At 38.5% G+C, this 14,979-nt stretch overlaps 1 protein-coding gene across 5 annotated transcripts in view; it reads left to right on the top strand.

Annotated features, from left to right (window-relative positions):
- DCLK2 (doublecortin like kinase 2) overlaps positions 1-14,979 on the top strand; it is a 79,543-nt gene that overhangs the window by 53,608 nt on the left and 10,956 nt on the right. For all 5 annotated transcript variants that reach the window (XR_011679892.1, XR_011679891.1, XM_071431467.1 and 2 more), the window contains 5 exons: positions 4,214-4,286; positions 5,246-5,354; positions 8,907-8,964; positions 12,112-12,231; positions 13,969-14,115. Coding sequence is in view for 3 of the 5 variants with exons in the window: in XM_071431467.1 (XP_071287568.1) it covers positions 4,214-4,286; positions 5,246-5,354; positions 8,907-8,964; positions 12,112-12,231; positions 13,969-14,115 (507 nt within the window). In the remaining 2 variants the exon portion in view is untranslated. The remainder of the gene's footprint in view (positions 1-4,213; positions 4,287-5,245; positions 5,355-8,906; positions 8,965-12,111; positions 12,232-13,968; positions 14,116-14,979) is intronic.

Raw genomic sequence — 14,979 nt, 5'->3', positions numbered from 1 at the left:
CAGCTGCACTTGAACTGCACTTTAAAAGCTGTTTTATTTGAAAAGCCAGAGCAAAGTAAGATGTTTTACTATAGATTAAAACCTTGCTAAGCTTTTTGTAGTTTGACAATCAATGTAGAGTATAAGTGATAGTGCTAGTCATCAAGGCAGCCAGCTTGCAAAAATACTGACTGCAGCAGTAATTTCTTCTCAGTCTCAGACACTGAATCTTATATCATATTCTCTGAATGCCACTATTCCTTTAAAGAGAAGTCTCTTCAGTCCCCAAGGATTCCTTCTGCTTCACAACTCTTTTGTTAGGAGTGGTATGTTCAGGCACAGAAAATTCCTCACAGGAAAGACTCCTTGTGAACAGTTTATCTTTAAAGGGAAGGGCTGTCTCTCTCTCCTTTCTAGCTCTTCCAAGCAGAGTGCCCTTGTGCTATTAATTGTTCAGTATATACAGTAAGTCCAGCACCCCAGCCTTGCAGAAGTGTTTTAAATAGTGGACTCTGAGGTTATATTGAAGTCAGGAATTAAAGCTATGTCTTAATAATAGTAAACACTATTGAATTTCCCCATAAACCCAAATAAAAGCCTTTATTCCGGTAAGTGACAGATGTGGATACTATGCACCCAATACCCTATATAGTCTTATTCAGGCTGTTTATTTTTAACAGCCCAGAATTACTCTGTAACTCAGCATTTCACTTAGCAGAGGCTTTGTTTCAAGGTGAAAATTTAGATATAAAAGTTAACAAGTATGGGTATGAAGTAAATGACTACTCTGCGCAGTGTTCTCTTTTGATCAAATGTGCTGAGTTGCTTATTTTTCTTTTGAAATTCCAATGGAGATAAAATCTGGTGCATGGGTTAATGATAATGGTAATGGTGCATTTGGTGTCACAGGACAGCTGACCAAGAGAAGTCCTTTTGCTGTTCTCTAGGCAGTGGGAAGGTTTAACATTTTGCTTTGGTTCTAAGTGTACATTTCCATGCAAAGCTGTTATGGGTGATTTGACTCTTAGCTCTTCCATCTGTTGTTCTGCAGACATTGTGCCATAAAAAAACATCCAGAAACTAAATTAAATTTGGAAATTGGTGTAACTTTGGAAAGTGGTGTTGTGGCGTTCACATTCTCTGGAGAAGTACCCTTTGCCCAGGATTTTTCTCCTGGGAAGCTGAGAAGCCTCAGAGAAAAAGGAAAACAATTCTTATCTCATTTGCTTCTTCTGTGTTGTGCTCATGTGGAATGTGCTTGGAGATTGTTTACCCACAGGTGATTGTTTCATTGGATTCTGGTGTGAGTTGTTTTGACTCTTTGGCCAATCAGGGCCAAGTTGTGTCGAGACTGTGGAAAGAGTCATGAGTTTTTATTATTATCTTTTTAGCATTCAGTAAATATCCTTTCTGTATTCTTTAGTATAGTATAGTATTCTTTAATATAATATAGTAGAATAAAGTAATAAATCAGCCTTCTGAGAACATGGAGTCAGATTCATCATTCCTCCCTGCCACGGGGGACCCTGCGAATACAACATGGTGTCATAACTTCCTTATGCTTACTTGGATTGCCTTATTTATTGTCCCATCTTGAACTTAAGGACCACAAGACCTTGCAATCTTTTTAAAAAGAAAGTAAAATCATCCAAATAAAGAGGTGTTACAGTTGAAGCCTTTCATAGACTCAGAATTATGCCAAATAGTTTTGTGTTTGAATTTGTTTGGGTGTTACTTTTGCAATTGATGGACCACACAGCCAAAGTGAAAGGGCATTAGAACCTGATCCAACAAATAACTTAAGTACTTGCTTAACTTTCAGCAATTGAGTAGTTCCTTTTAGTTCAATGAGGATGTTAATGTACTTAAAGTTAAACATGTGCTTAAGTGATTTGAAGGATTAGTGCCTATCTTCATCAAGGTTTTTGATCTCCTCAGTGTTCTACACATGTGCTTTGTGTGTAGTTATATGTAAAGATCATTTACATGTGATTATCCAGCCTGGTGACACAGGGGCCACAACAGTTCATAGAGGGATTCTTTCAGGTATGCATTTGGTGAGTTGACAATTCATGTGTAAGGATTAAAAAAAAATACTAAGTTTCTGTCTTACACATTATGTTACCATTAAGTGTTATAATAGTAAATACAATATCTCTATGAAACACTGATTATATAAATAGCATTTTATTTATGTTCAGATTATCTTTTAGTCCCTTCTTACTACAGCCGTTCAGGAAGAATTACAATGACATAACCAAAGTGTCCCCAGATTTCAGAGAATACTTATGCAAAATTAATCCACAGTCCCACTAAAATACTGATACTCCACAGTTAGGTTCACCACCATTCCATGTAGCTGCCAAGGAGTTAGGTATTTTTTTCAATATGAAAGTAATCCCCAAATGTTTCCACAAACATTTGTGTCATGGGCACTCTTAATCCTGACTGCAGAGGTTTGCCAGCCAAGGTACCATTCTACTGCAAGAGAATATGGGTTTATTTATAAGGATCTGTGGATCCTCAATAAATAGAATCCTACCAGCTGTGGAGTTGTGGCAGAGCAAGGGTTAAACCTGCCATTTCAGATTCTCATCTAACACCTCAGCCACAATGGCAGCATTAATTTTCTTTTATTTTTGTATTCATTTTAGCTTTTTTTCCTGTTAATATTTGCTTCCTTCTTGTGGTAAGAAGGAATGTGCCCAGTCATGCTCTGCCCTGATTACAAGAAGGAAGGAAGTTGGAAATATGGGCTAGATGTTCCCATGTATTGTCACTCACTGAAAACCCAAAATAGAGTACTAATATTTTAGACTGATGACTAATACTTGGCCATGGTCTGCTATCTCTGCTTCATGCTTGAAGAAAATGTGGCTGACTGGTTAAGAGACTGACTCATGATTTTATATAAATGTCGTTTAACCCAAATGTCCTTGTTCCTAATCCCTGTTAAATAGACAGATAACTCAGAAAGGCAGCAGCCTCAACATAGCCTGGGTTTAAGTTATTAGCAAGGAGCAGAGTAGTAGCTGCCTGCTTGCTGTTTGGTGCTACTTCTGTGCCAAACACTGGTAAAGGTTGTTGTTTTGGGGGCTCTGCAAAATTAAGTTGTACAGCTTCTAGTTACTGTACCTTTAGCTGATTTGGCAGCTCAGCTGCCACTAGAAACTTAAGCATTCATTAGCATTTCATGAGCCTTTAGACAATATCCCTATCTGTCAGTTCAGTTCTTTCCCTGACAATAGTGTTAATGATTTAAAATATTCAGCAGTGTAACCAGACAATGTCAGCTAAAAGGCAAAATGCTGCATTTGCATTCCCGGTGTCTCGAAAAGCCATTTCAACAGACACTGAGCTTAAGGCAGAGAAGCATTTTAATCCTTCCTGTGGTGAGTGCTGAAAACCACCATAATGGCCCATGAAGAAAACAAGATCTGGAACTTCACAGAACAGCAAGAAATGTTACATAGAGGAGGGGGAATGATCTAAACTTTATTTTAATTTCATGCAGCATCCCTATACATAACTGTAATAGGAGAGCTTATAAAAATGGTGCACAGAACACATCCAGTATATCTTACTATTTATGGCATTCATTCCTATGCCTCCACCCCTTTTCAAAATAAAAACTTAGCATCGTTTACATCCCTGGGCAGTATGACAGGATGACTTAAAGTAGAATCATGAAGATTCAGATCCAGTATCAATTAAGCTGTTAGTGCAGGAAAATCAGTTTTCTTCAGCTGACATGCTTGAAAATTATTTAGATATTTATTTATTTACAGTGTCACAGCTACTAAAACTGGATCTATGTCTGGATACATACATGATACATCTAAATTGAAATGTTTTTAGGTGTCAAAATCTTCACATTTATAATAGCCTAAAATATAGCCTGATAAGTGGCTAAATAAATCTGATTATCATGGATGTACCTGGCTACCTAGGCCAAAACTGCAGGTGTTGCTGAAAGGACTTTTCTTTGCTATTTACTGAAATCTCTTCAACTGCTTATCTAAATAGAAATATTGTGGCTGAATCTTAAATTGGTACAAGTGACAATGATGATGAACTGTGAGAAAACAAGAGTGAAACTAAGATGGGAGTAGAAAAGTAAACTGAATCTGTATCAGTGTTTTTAGTGGGGTTCTTTTTCAGCTTTGCTGCTATTTTGTATGGCTATTCTTTGTGATTACCATCAGAACTTAGAAGTTCTTGTGTCCTTCCACAGATCTCCCCACATGGTGGATCTGCTTCCAATGTGAATGGTGTATCTGAGTCACTCCGTTGCCAGAGTCCCGAAGGTAGGACACCAATAACTGCTGGCAATCCCTGCCCCAATTTGGCTGTGGGTGACACTTGCATTAGCACTATCTGGGGGTTTCTGATGACTCCAAATACTTTTCTGTTTGGAGAGGTTTGTTACCTTGTTGATTCACCTTGGAAAAATTTTGGCCTAATTCATGCATCAAGGCAGTAAAGTAAGGAGATAAATTTGTTTATTTTGTCCATTGGTAGCATATTGCTGGACCTTGCTCTTCAATAGTTGCTGTCAGGAATTTGGCTGATTTTGAACATGACCTACTTTATCACTAGAAATGTGTTTGTGGCTGGATTGAAAGAAGAACCCTCCTCAAAAGAGCTCATTGTGCTTCAGGTGGAACCACTGGCCAATCAACTGACCTTAGCTAAATTAAACCTTTCATTCCTCATTTCTTTACAGCAAAATAAATTATTTTAAAATATTTTTAAATTTCATGTTGGAGTAATGTTTTTCATTTTAAAAAATCTGAAATAAGCATCTATCAAAATTACTTGCATTTTGGATGTTTTAGGAGTACCTAAAAGAACTTAAAGGAATTCAGCAGATAAAACTTTTTTGGTCTTTTATATGCATGTGGCTGTATCTTATTTGCATTTTTGCTTTGAATTTGCAAACAAAAGAAATCAAAAAAGTAATTTCAGGTCAGAAAATTTTAGATTAAGAACTTCTAACTGCATTCATTACTTTTAGAATATGCCTATACAAAAACATAGCAAGAGGCTTATTTGTGTGTTCAAAGGTCAAATATCTTTGGGTTCATCTTGTTGTTCTTTACACTTGAGATAAAACCAAGGGAATTGCAGCAGAGAAAACAGCTTACTTTCAAGTTTTGTTTTGCATTTGTGACTGTTTTTAATCTGTGGAGCCCATTGGGAATATATTGCATCCTGCTGACACTTCTCTTCAGCTTGCATTATTGACTTCTCTATTTTTTTACAGGCTTGAATGGAAACAAGTTCTCAGGGTCATCTACCATTCTTGAGAAGTATAAAGTGGGGAAGGTGATTGGTGATGGCAATTTCGCTGTTGTAAAGGAGTGTGTGGAACGGTGAGCAAGGAAACTGTTCAGTCCTGCTGTTTATTGTACTGGAAAAAGCCCTGTGCATTAACATAATTTCCTAGACTAATGTAATGAGATGAAAGCAAAGAGCAGTTGCAAAAATATGCACACACTTCAGGAGAAATAGGCATAGCAAAACATGCAGAGCTTCCTGTGTTTTCTTCTAGCAAAGGGATACAAGAGCAGCAGAGAACCACGGATTTTATCCCACAAAATAAAGGAGCCATCACCTTCTCTTGGTGCCTCCTCAGGAAACCCCACAGCTCTTCAAGAAGTCTCTCACACTACAGATGGTTGTGCATGACAGGAAATTCTATGTGGCATCTAAACAGAGTTTGAGAGACCCCCCCAGCCCTTCTGCCTCAGCAATTCTGCTGCTGTGGTGTCCCCAGTGCCTGCTGCTGATGTGGTTTTTCACAGCTTTCAGCATTCTGTGGGTAGAGGACTCTTAAAGACGTGCAGTTGTTGGCTATCAGCCTGTGCTGGTGGCTCCCTTGGGCTTGCTCCTTGTGTTTGGTGGTGTGGGGGAAGCCAGACACTTCAAATGAACCCTCCAATATGCCTGAAATATCCTTGTGCCTGATTCCCTGTGGGGTAGGCAGGACACCTTTACAGACCTGTGGAGTGCTGCTGCTCTTCCTCTGCAAGCTTTGTGTCACATTTGCTGCCAGTGCAAACATAGCAGATGATCTGACTGTCACTTTCTCAGTGTATTTTTTTAGAACCACTTTCTGCTATTTTCATCAACCTGAGAGTTATCTCAGTTTCTTAAATATTATGAGGAATCTCCAATTTGTACGCAAATACTGGGAAAACTCAGCAAATGACTGTGAGAAACATAAATGTTAGAGAAAAATCCTATTATTTGATCCTCACCTGCTGCTTTTAGTTAAATTGGAAAAAAAAAGAATTCAGAATGGAAACATCTCATTCCAGAACTGGGGTTAGACTAACAGGTCTGTAGTTCCCTGGCTCTTCTGTCATGCCCTTGGAAATTCAGTGTCAGCAAATGGAAGGTCAGGGCTCCCACCCTTGGAATCCTCTGGCTCAGGAGACTGGGCAGCCCAACTTCTATCAGTGGCACCAAAGACTGAGGCAAACAAAAAAAGCATTCCATGCCTTTGCTTTATCTTAATGTTAGTCAGGTGACAGTCTTCAGCAAGATCCAGTGTTTTCTTTCCAACTCCCTTTGCTATTGACACACTTAAGAAAGGCTTAAGTGACTCAACACTGGCCAGTTTCAGCCCTAATGGGCCTTTGGCATTTCCTCTCCTCTCCCTGCATGAACCAACCACAGCTCTGAAATCTTGCTGCAAACCCCACCTTGCTTCCAAAGGTCCTCTTGAGCACCACAAGGAGTTCCCTGCTCAGCCAAGCTGGTTCTCTGCCTCTCAATGTTTGGGAAAATTGCAATCTCCCACAACAGCAAGAGCTATTGATCCAGTGATCTCTCATCATTGCCCACAGAGTAACTCACCAGTGCTTACATCCCAACCAGGTGATCCCAGACACCATCTCCTTTGTTTTCCACTGCCCTTATCCTCACCCAGAGGTTTTCATGAAGGATAGCAGGTTAAAAGCACAAGATAACATATTTATTATCAGAAATATAAGCTGTGCATTTTGGAAATCACTTAAATTCCACTGGAAATGGGACAAGGGCTGCTAAGTCTCTGAATGTCATCTGTGCTTTTTAGAATGAGGAAAGTGGACTAGAAAAACAACCCTCCAATTATAAAAATTTTAAAAAGGCACCATTCCACTTCAATGTCTAGTTTTCTATGTGATCAAATCTTTAATGCAACATTATTAAATTAATTTTATGTAAAATAAGTATACAAAAACAATTGTTAATAATAATGATGAAAGGGGAAATACCAACTGTAAATGCTTCTTTTTAAATTTCTATTAATGATACATAATTTCTGATAGTGTTGTGCTAAGAAGCCTTAGCTGTGGAGCCAGGATCCTATTACACAGCTACCAGCTGGGCTGTTCTACAAAAAGAACAAGAAAAGAATAAGATGGTCTCTTTTGTGCTGTGTGTCTGTATACATGTATATAAAGACGTGAGTCAACAGATGGGCACTGACAGCTCGAGAAGAATCCCCAAAACCTGTCAGACAATGCTGGTGCACAGGGATGTCAGGGATGTCAGCACACAAACTGTGTGGGTTATATCCACCTTTATTCCATGGGTGCTGCAGCAGAGGATATTTGCATGAAGGATTTGAAGTTGTTGGATGAATTGGCTTTGTGAATGTTAACTCCTCCTGCTCTCAGCATGGTCGGGAGGGTTCCCCAAGTGGATGTTGCTGATCAGCTGTTCCCAGGATTTCTGATAGAATGGTGTAAAGTACAAATTGTGGTTGTGATTTCCACGCTGTACTTGTAGCAGATCTTCCATCGGGTCTGTAACATCAGAGGGTGGCGTTTCACAGACACCATTTAGATAAGGGCTTCTATCTAAGGACCAGATCAGGTTGTAACTATGACAACCTCGCAGATGCAGCTGCACTTCCAGGGCAGGGATTCTCGCCTGCAGTTTTTCAATAACGCATAAATGGAATGTTAGGTGTTAATTCAGTTCCTTTTCCTGTAAGGTGCTGATTTTGACCAGCTATATCTAATGCCAAATGCAGTGAAAATCACCCTGGATGTTTGAAAAGATGCCTTTTGCTTTTGTTACCATCTCCTGTTTTCTAGAGGTGTTCTGATGCACACTGGAGGCTGTAGGCACTGGCACAGTACAAAATAGCAGCAACTTGGTCTTACAGCAATTTCATATGATTTTTAATTTATCAATAATGTATGTTATAATTTCATCATATTTTTTAAAAAAAGATTTAATTGTATTGCTTTTTTTTTCTACTCATTTTCCCCCCATCTGGAGAAATGGAGATTTTTATTGCTTAAAGGGATGAAAGACAAACAAGAGCTCCTTTCTGTGAGAGTATTTGCTGCAAACAGTAATCCTTTTTTACTTTGTATATGACCCACCCTGTTAAATGTCATGGGACTTTAGATGACTGCTGCAGAATTCCACAAAATATTAAAAAAAAAAAAAATTGCAGTATCAAAAGCTCAAAATCAGTGCCCAATAAATTCTACAGGATTTTAGACTATCTGTAATGGACTATGGCATTTTAGCTCTGTAGAATCCTGTTGAATTTTTTTATTAGGGTATCAATCTTCACACATGTATGATTTTATCTTCAAAGCCTACCAGTCAAACAAAGCTAAGTGGAAGGCTGAAGGCAAATTTTGCATGCTGCCTTAAAGGAGTGACAGAGTTGTGCCAGGTCACAAAGGAGAAATTGCAGCTGAATCCTGGGATTCATACACCAAGGGAGCTGGGTTGTGGTAGTCAGGGAAACAGCAGGCACGAATGCTGCTGAGGAAACAAAAACCAAACCCAGGTCTGCTCTGTGAATTTCCTGCCAGCAACCTCCACGGGCCCCAGCATGTTGTTATGATGGTGTATTTACAGAAAATGCCACAATTTTTCTAATTATTGGCTGTCGTGTTTTCCTTGCTTAGATCCACAGGAAAGGAGTTTGCCCTGAAGATCATAGACAAGGCCAAGTGCTGTGGGAAGGTAGTGTACAACCATTTGCATGTGTACAGAAGCAGCACTAGCAGCTGCTCATTAGTCATAAATGGTGGGTGTGTTTGGGTTTTCTGACTATTTTCAGAGCATCTCTTTAACAAGATGATAATGTATCCAAGAACCAAATAATAAAAGCAGTGACTGTTAGTCTACTACATAATAGAGAAAAAACAAACTAATTGTTGCCTATTTTGTTGAGCTGGCAAAAAAAAAAGCTAATATGCACCCCAAATTTATTGGACTATTTAATGTGTAAAATGTGAGAGAGGAAATTGGCAGCTATATGTTTATTTATGCAATTCCCATCCCACTCTGCCTCTTCTTTTTCTCTCTGTATAGCTCAACATGCTCCTTTTATAAGCAGAACATGGATTTGAAAAAAATTTTCACAACCTTTTCTTTCTCTTTATGTGATGCCACCTTCCTGTTTCAACAAAGATCTCTTGTGTTCTGAAAACTTTCTTTTAATTCAGACTTAAAACAGAAAACCCAAAATTGTTTCTTCAGGAGAACAGTATCTCATATAATGCAAGCAAATATCTGAGAGTGTCAGACCTCTTCTTTCCCTTCATACTTCTTGAGTATAGATATTTTTAAAAGAAGAAAACTGCCTCCCCTCTTTGTGTGGTAAGGAGCTGTGTGATGCTGTGATGACTTCCTATTAGAAGAGGTCCTTAAACAGAAACATTTTATCTGTGCAGGTTTTAAACCATGTTTTAGATGCTAGGAGATGAGGTTTTCATTTTACCTCATATTCTCCAGGTTTATTTAGAAAATTTAGAAAGGAATCATAAAAATGTGCAGCCACAAGAAAAAGTGCTAGGATTGCCTTTCTGAGATTAAAATGTTGCAATTTCTTTAGCTGTGGAAAGGGTGATCCACTGTCTTCCACTGCAAACAAAATTTTTGGATGATGTGTACAGCTTGCAACTTTAGATGGTTTTTATTACTTGTCTGAGTCAGCTGCTTAGGTATCATAAATTGGAATGGTCTGGAGATAGATATTCTATTTTAAACAGTAGAGTTGAGAGGAATTTTCTATTTATCATTCTCCTTTCTTCAAAACATCTATAAAAAGAGAAATCAACCCTATGGATGCACAGCTGCCCATTTTGAAGGGACCTATATCTGTAGAGCTAGAGACTGTTGGAAGATATTTATACCTCTTGGGCCAGTGGCAGAATCATCCTGGAAGAATTCCAAGAAAGGAAATAATTAAATTTTGCTACAGCTTATTCCTTCCTCACTCAGTTCCACAGCCCTTCCTTAAAAGCACCCATCCCATCCAGCCCAAATTTGGATGATTTAAGTGTTGCTCACTGTTCCTTGATCTTGGATGTTCAGAAATTTGAATCCAATTGACTGTTTTCCACAAGGGGCTCAAATGCTCATTACACAATAATGTCTCTGTAAATAAACCATATTAATGTAGACTGAAACATATATTGCACTATCCAGGAGAACACCATAACAACTTTTGGAATTACTATTTTTTTCATGGCAAAACATAGCAAACAGTGGGGTGGTTGAACATAACTAGCTACATATTAGTCAACATTTTTTGAGGACAGTTTTTTAAACAGTAGCTCAACAATATTCTGGAGCCTTTTAAAAAAATACTGTTTATTTTAAGTATTAATTATGCCTGAGCAATTTAGTCAAGAAAGCACAGATAAAGCCTTTGTGCCTGAGTTGTAATCAATGGGTGTAATAAATTTAATATGTTCCCTGTTCTTTAGGTTGAGAAAGCTGTAATAACATTCTAGTTTTGCTTGGACTCTTAATGTTAGTTTTGAACTTCCAGGCTTCCATTCCTGAGGCTTAGTGTGCTGTGGCTGTTCACGTCTGTCTGGTGATGAGATTCAGCATTGTGTTTAACAGAATTGCTTCCTGTTTGTCTGTTTTGTTTTCTCTCCAGAGCACTTTGCTTGGAGCAGGCATATGTTTGTTCAGAGTGACAATTGCTGCTCTTTCAAAGTGAATGTCCAAGGTGTGGTGTTTGACCCGTGTGTGCTGCACTGCTCTCTCACCAATCGAGGTGCACACGTGGCATGTGGTTTCTGAGCTATGCAGCCACAGAAAGCTTTGGCAAAAGCACAATGCATCCGTAAATAACCCCAGAAAAAGAAGGTGAAGTGGTGTAAGATCTCCAGGCACTGCCTGTGCACAGTGGATCACATCTCCTCCTGGTGCTCTGCTCACAAATGCATGAAGTGCATGCTCCTTATCAGTGCATTCAACATGGATAAGTTCCCAGTCCAGTGATATGATTTGTTCCCTGCCAGGGTGGAAGGATACTCCTGTCTAATGCAAGCATTGTTTCTTATTTTGCAGAGAACCTAAATACAATATCCATATTCCAACATCTATAAAGGAAAACTAAAATAATTCTTCATGTGGAGGGGACACACAATTTTTTTTTGCTCTCCAGTGTTAAAATGTTCTAGAAAACAAGGCTTTTGAAACTAATTAGTTCTCAAAAGCCATTACTTCCTCAGAAGAACAGGGAAGGGGAAATTGAACTCAGTCTGTATGCTGTTAAGCTGTTGGAGTCACAACAATTTAACTGAGCTACTACACATTTTGCAGATTGTAAATCTAAGCAGGCATATAAAATGAACCAAAATCCATAACCAAAACACTTAGAATATTTTTTTTCTTGTATATGCTCCACAACTTTTTACAAAAATAAAGTCCTTGGATACAAATCCTAGGTAATCTGTCCTTGAGTAACCTCCACCAAATGAGAGGTGAAGGCTGGAGAGGATCAAGAACATGTTAACTGTTGATGAGGGGTGACAGCTTCCAGTGATCCAGCTGGGGGGGGCAGAAAGGTTCTGAACTTAATTTCACCTCATAATACCCACATAAGAACATAACCTGCACTTCCTGAATTGCTGTCATGTTCTGGGGTCGTTTTTGGAGATGCCCCATTTGTTATCTGTGTGAAATATATTTTCAATTAAATGTGGTCAGTGATGAAATACAAGCTAAGATCCAGCAACTGTAAATAACCATCTGCTATATAAATTAATCAGCAAAAAGGGTGCTCACTGATCAAGTGACTGCCTGATCAAAGGACCAGTGAATTGGCAAATTCATGTTTCAGATAAACTTCCAACCTCTTCTGAACAGGAGCACCTGATTGAAAATGAAGTGTCTATTCTGCGCCGAGTGAAGCACCCCAACATCATCATGCTCATAGAGGAGATGGACACCCCCACAGAGCTCTACCTGGTGATGGAGCTGGTCAAGGTAAGGCTCAGGGGCCTTTATTTGTCTTCTTTGAATTCTCTGTGTTGGTGTGAAATCTGAGCAGTATCTAGGAATGCCAAGATCTTGGGAGACATAATCAAATAAGGTTTCAGTGGCAACCTGCATTTTTAAATCATAAAAATACACCTGTCACACAATTATATGAATGGGATTTCTCTCTCTTCTGTTGTAATTTGACTATTAACACAGATTTGAGGTAATTGCAATGTGCAGTCTAGAGAGAAGTGGATAGTGGGTTTTATATCATGCCTACAATATACAGGGATGATAGTGATATGGATTTACTAACAGATTTCACTATTCTCATTAGTTAATAAATTGATTTAAATTAATTGATTCTTCATTTCTTGAACAATGAACTCTCTGTAATGAATTTATCTTAATAGATAAGACAAGTAGATTAAACTCAAGTGATTTTTATCCTGGAAAACCAAAACTCAAAAGATCTCACCCATTTTGCTTGTATCAAACAGTTCACCAGAGAACAGATATTGCTTTCCTACATGTACAGAGAAAACACAAATATTCTTTTTGCTGTCACCTTGTGAGCCAAATACACAAGTAGCATCAGGTTCCAGTCATGCATTCTCTTGTCTGAGTTCTGTACATGCACAGCCACACTGCACATCAGCTTGACTGGCATGTCAGATACAAATAACATGCAGCAAAAGCAGTAGGAGCACTGCTCATTTTTTGAGGAACACTCTTTATTTCTGACTGAGGCACTGTTACATTCAGGACTCTAGAATGGTTGCCAGACTGGGAAACCTCTAAAGTGTGTAGTTGTTGAATACATAATTTCTGTAGCCCACTCATTTTTCCTCCTTTCTAGAAGCTATTTTTATACCCTATAGGCTTTTTGGGGTTTCAAGACAGTATTTTTTTAATGTTTTAATTCACCACCATTTTGGCCTCTATTTCCTGAATTGCTGCTTCTCTTCGGTGTGCATTGAAATGCTTGGAATGCCACCCACAGCTCAGACAGATCACTCCTACAGATGTATCCAGGGAAACCATCCTGGAGACACCCACATGACATTTGTTGTCATGACTGAAAATGCCCCATCAGTAACTCACTCACATGTTGCTGTGTATTCCCAGAGGAATAGGGCATCCATAAACAGAGCTTGACACATTCAGAAATCACCTGGAGGTTCTGCACTTTGATGTATCTCAATCCATGGATTCATTTATGTTGAAATGTGTTTATCTTTTTTTTCCTCCTCAACTATATTTATTTGGTATTTCTTGCAATATCTGCAGAAATTTGAATTTGCTGAATATTTGTTCGTTAGGGGTTTTTTTTATTATTATTATTAGGCTAATTTACTTTAGGCTTTACTCAAAATCAGAGCTGTTTTTCAATATGTGGAATATACTGATAAGATGAAGAAAAGGGATGCTGTATGCCTGTACCTGTAGGTAATATAAATGAGTGATCAAAGGTAGGAAGATCAATAGAAAAAAACCCTGTGATTTACCCAAGCTCAGACACTAGAAGCCTGGAGAACAGTTAAGAATTTAATGTAGATGACTGAAGTCCTAGTCTAGTACCTTGGTGACAAGATAATTTTTCTGCAAAACTTTTTTTTTTCTGTTTAACAGGAATTTGAGCATGTCTTTTGGGAACATTTTACATGTTTATGATTTGGGATTTTTTTAAACCAAATGCAGTCTTAATTATTTTTTAAACAATTATATTTTTTCTTTCCATAGGGAGGAGACCTGTTTGATGCCATCACTTCATCTACAAAATACACAGAGAGAGATGGGAGTGCCATGGTCTACAATTTAGCCAGTGCTCTCAAATACCTGCATGGTCTCAACATTGTGCACAGAGACATCAAACCAGAAAATCTTCTGGTATGTCCCAGTTATTTTCCAGTATTTTCTCTTACTTTGTTCTCATTAATGCAAATGCTTGTGTGGAAATGTCAAGGAGCACAGCAGAGAACAGCAGGCATATTAATTTAGAATAAGTATGTATGAAGTAAATCTTTTGCCATGAGGTAGCAATCACTGTAATGCAGGAGAGCTGTGCTCAAACCTGTCCTTAGACCTATCTTTATTTACAATTTGATTGGCTGCCTTTTGGATAAGCAGGAGTATTGTCTCACAAAACAGTGAATTTTAAAGTTATGCCAATGAATTATTTATCAGTTTGCAAGTGGGAGAAAGGTGGGCTGAGAGCCATTTCTTCATTTCTTCAACAATCCTATGGTTATCAGCTGAATCCAGTGGTTTTTTTCCTTTCATTGTCATTGTACGATCATCTCTCTGATGCTTTACCAGAATTCTGGCTGGGAATTAACCCTTTACATTTGTTTATTCTTTTCCTGGGCAACTGGCTACTTTTGTTTTCAGCAGAGACATAAAATAACTGTGCTGACAAGAATTACCATGAAGTCTGCTTAGGGAACTCCTTATTCCCCAGTCCACAGAGGGCATCATTCCCATTCTGTCCACAGAATGGGATCAGTGAGTGCTGTCTCACTTACCCACAGAGGTTACACTTCAGCATTACATATTGGATATTAAGTGTCATGCACTGCACAAACAGGGCCATAATCTCCCCTGCTTGAGACATTTCTTAAAAGTCTTTTGTGGTGTTTGTCAGTCCTGTTTAATGAGTTCGAACCGAGAGTAGGAGTCACAGCTTATCCCAGACTGGATTTTGAACTATAACAAGGACAGGGCTACAAGCTGAAAATATTTCCTAATTAATAG

The sequence above is a fragment of the Agelaius tricolor genome, unplaced genomic scaffold (assembly GCF_023055355.1).
Source record: "Agelaius tricolor isolate 1412-34295 unplaced genomic scaffold, bAgeTri1.0.p SCAF_8, whole genome shotgun sequence".
Lineage (NCBI taxonomy): Eukaryota > Metazoa > Chordata > Aves > Passeriformes > Icteridae > Agelaius > Agelaius tricolor.
The sequence above is the reverse complement of the archived record's forward strand: the minus strand, read 5'-3'. Positions and strand labels throughout refer to the sequence as shown.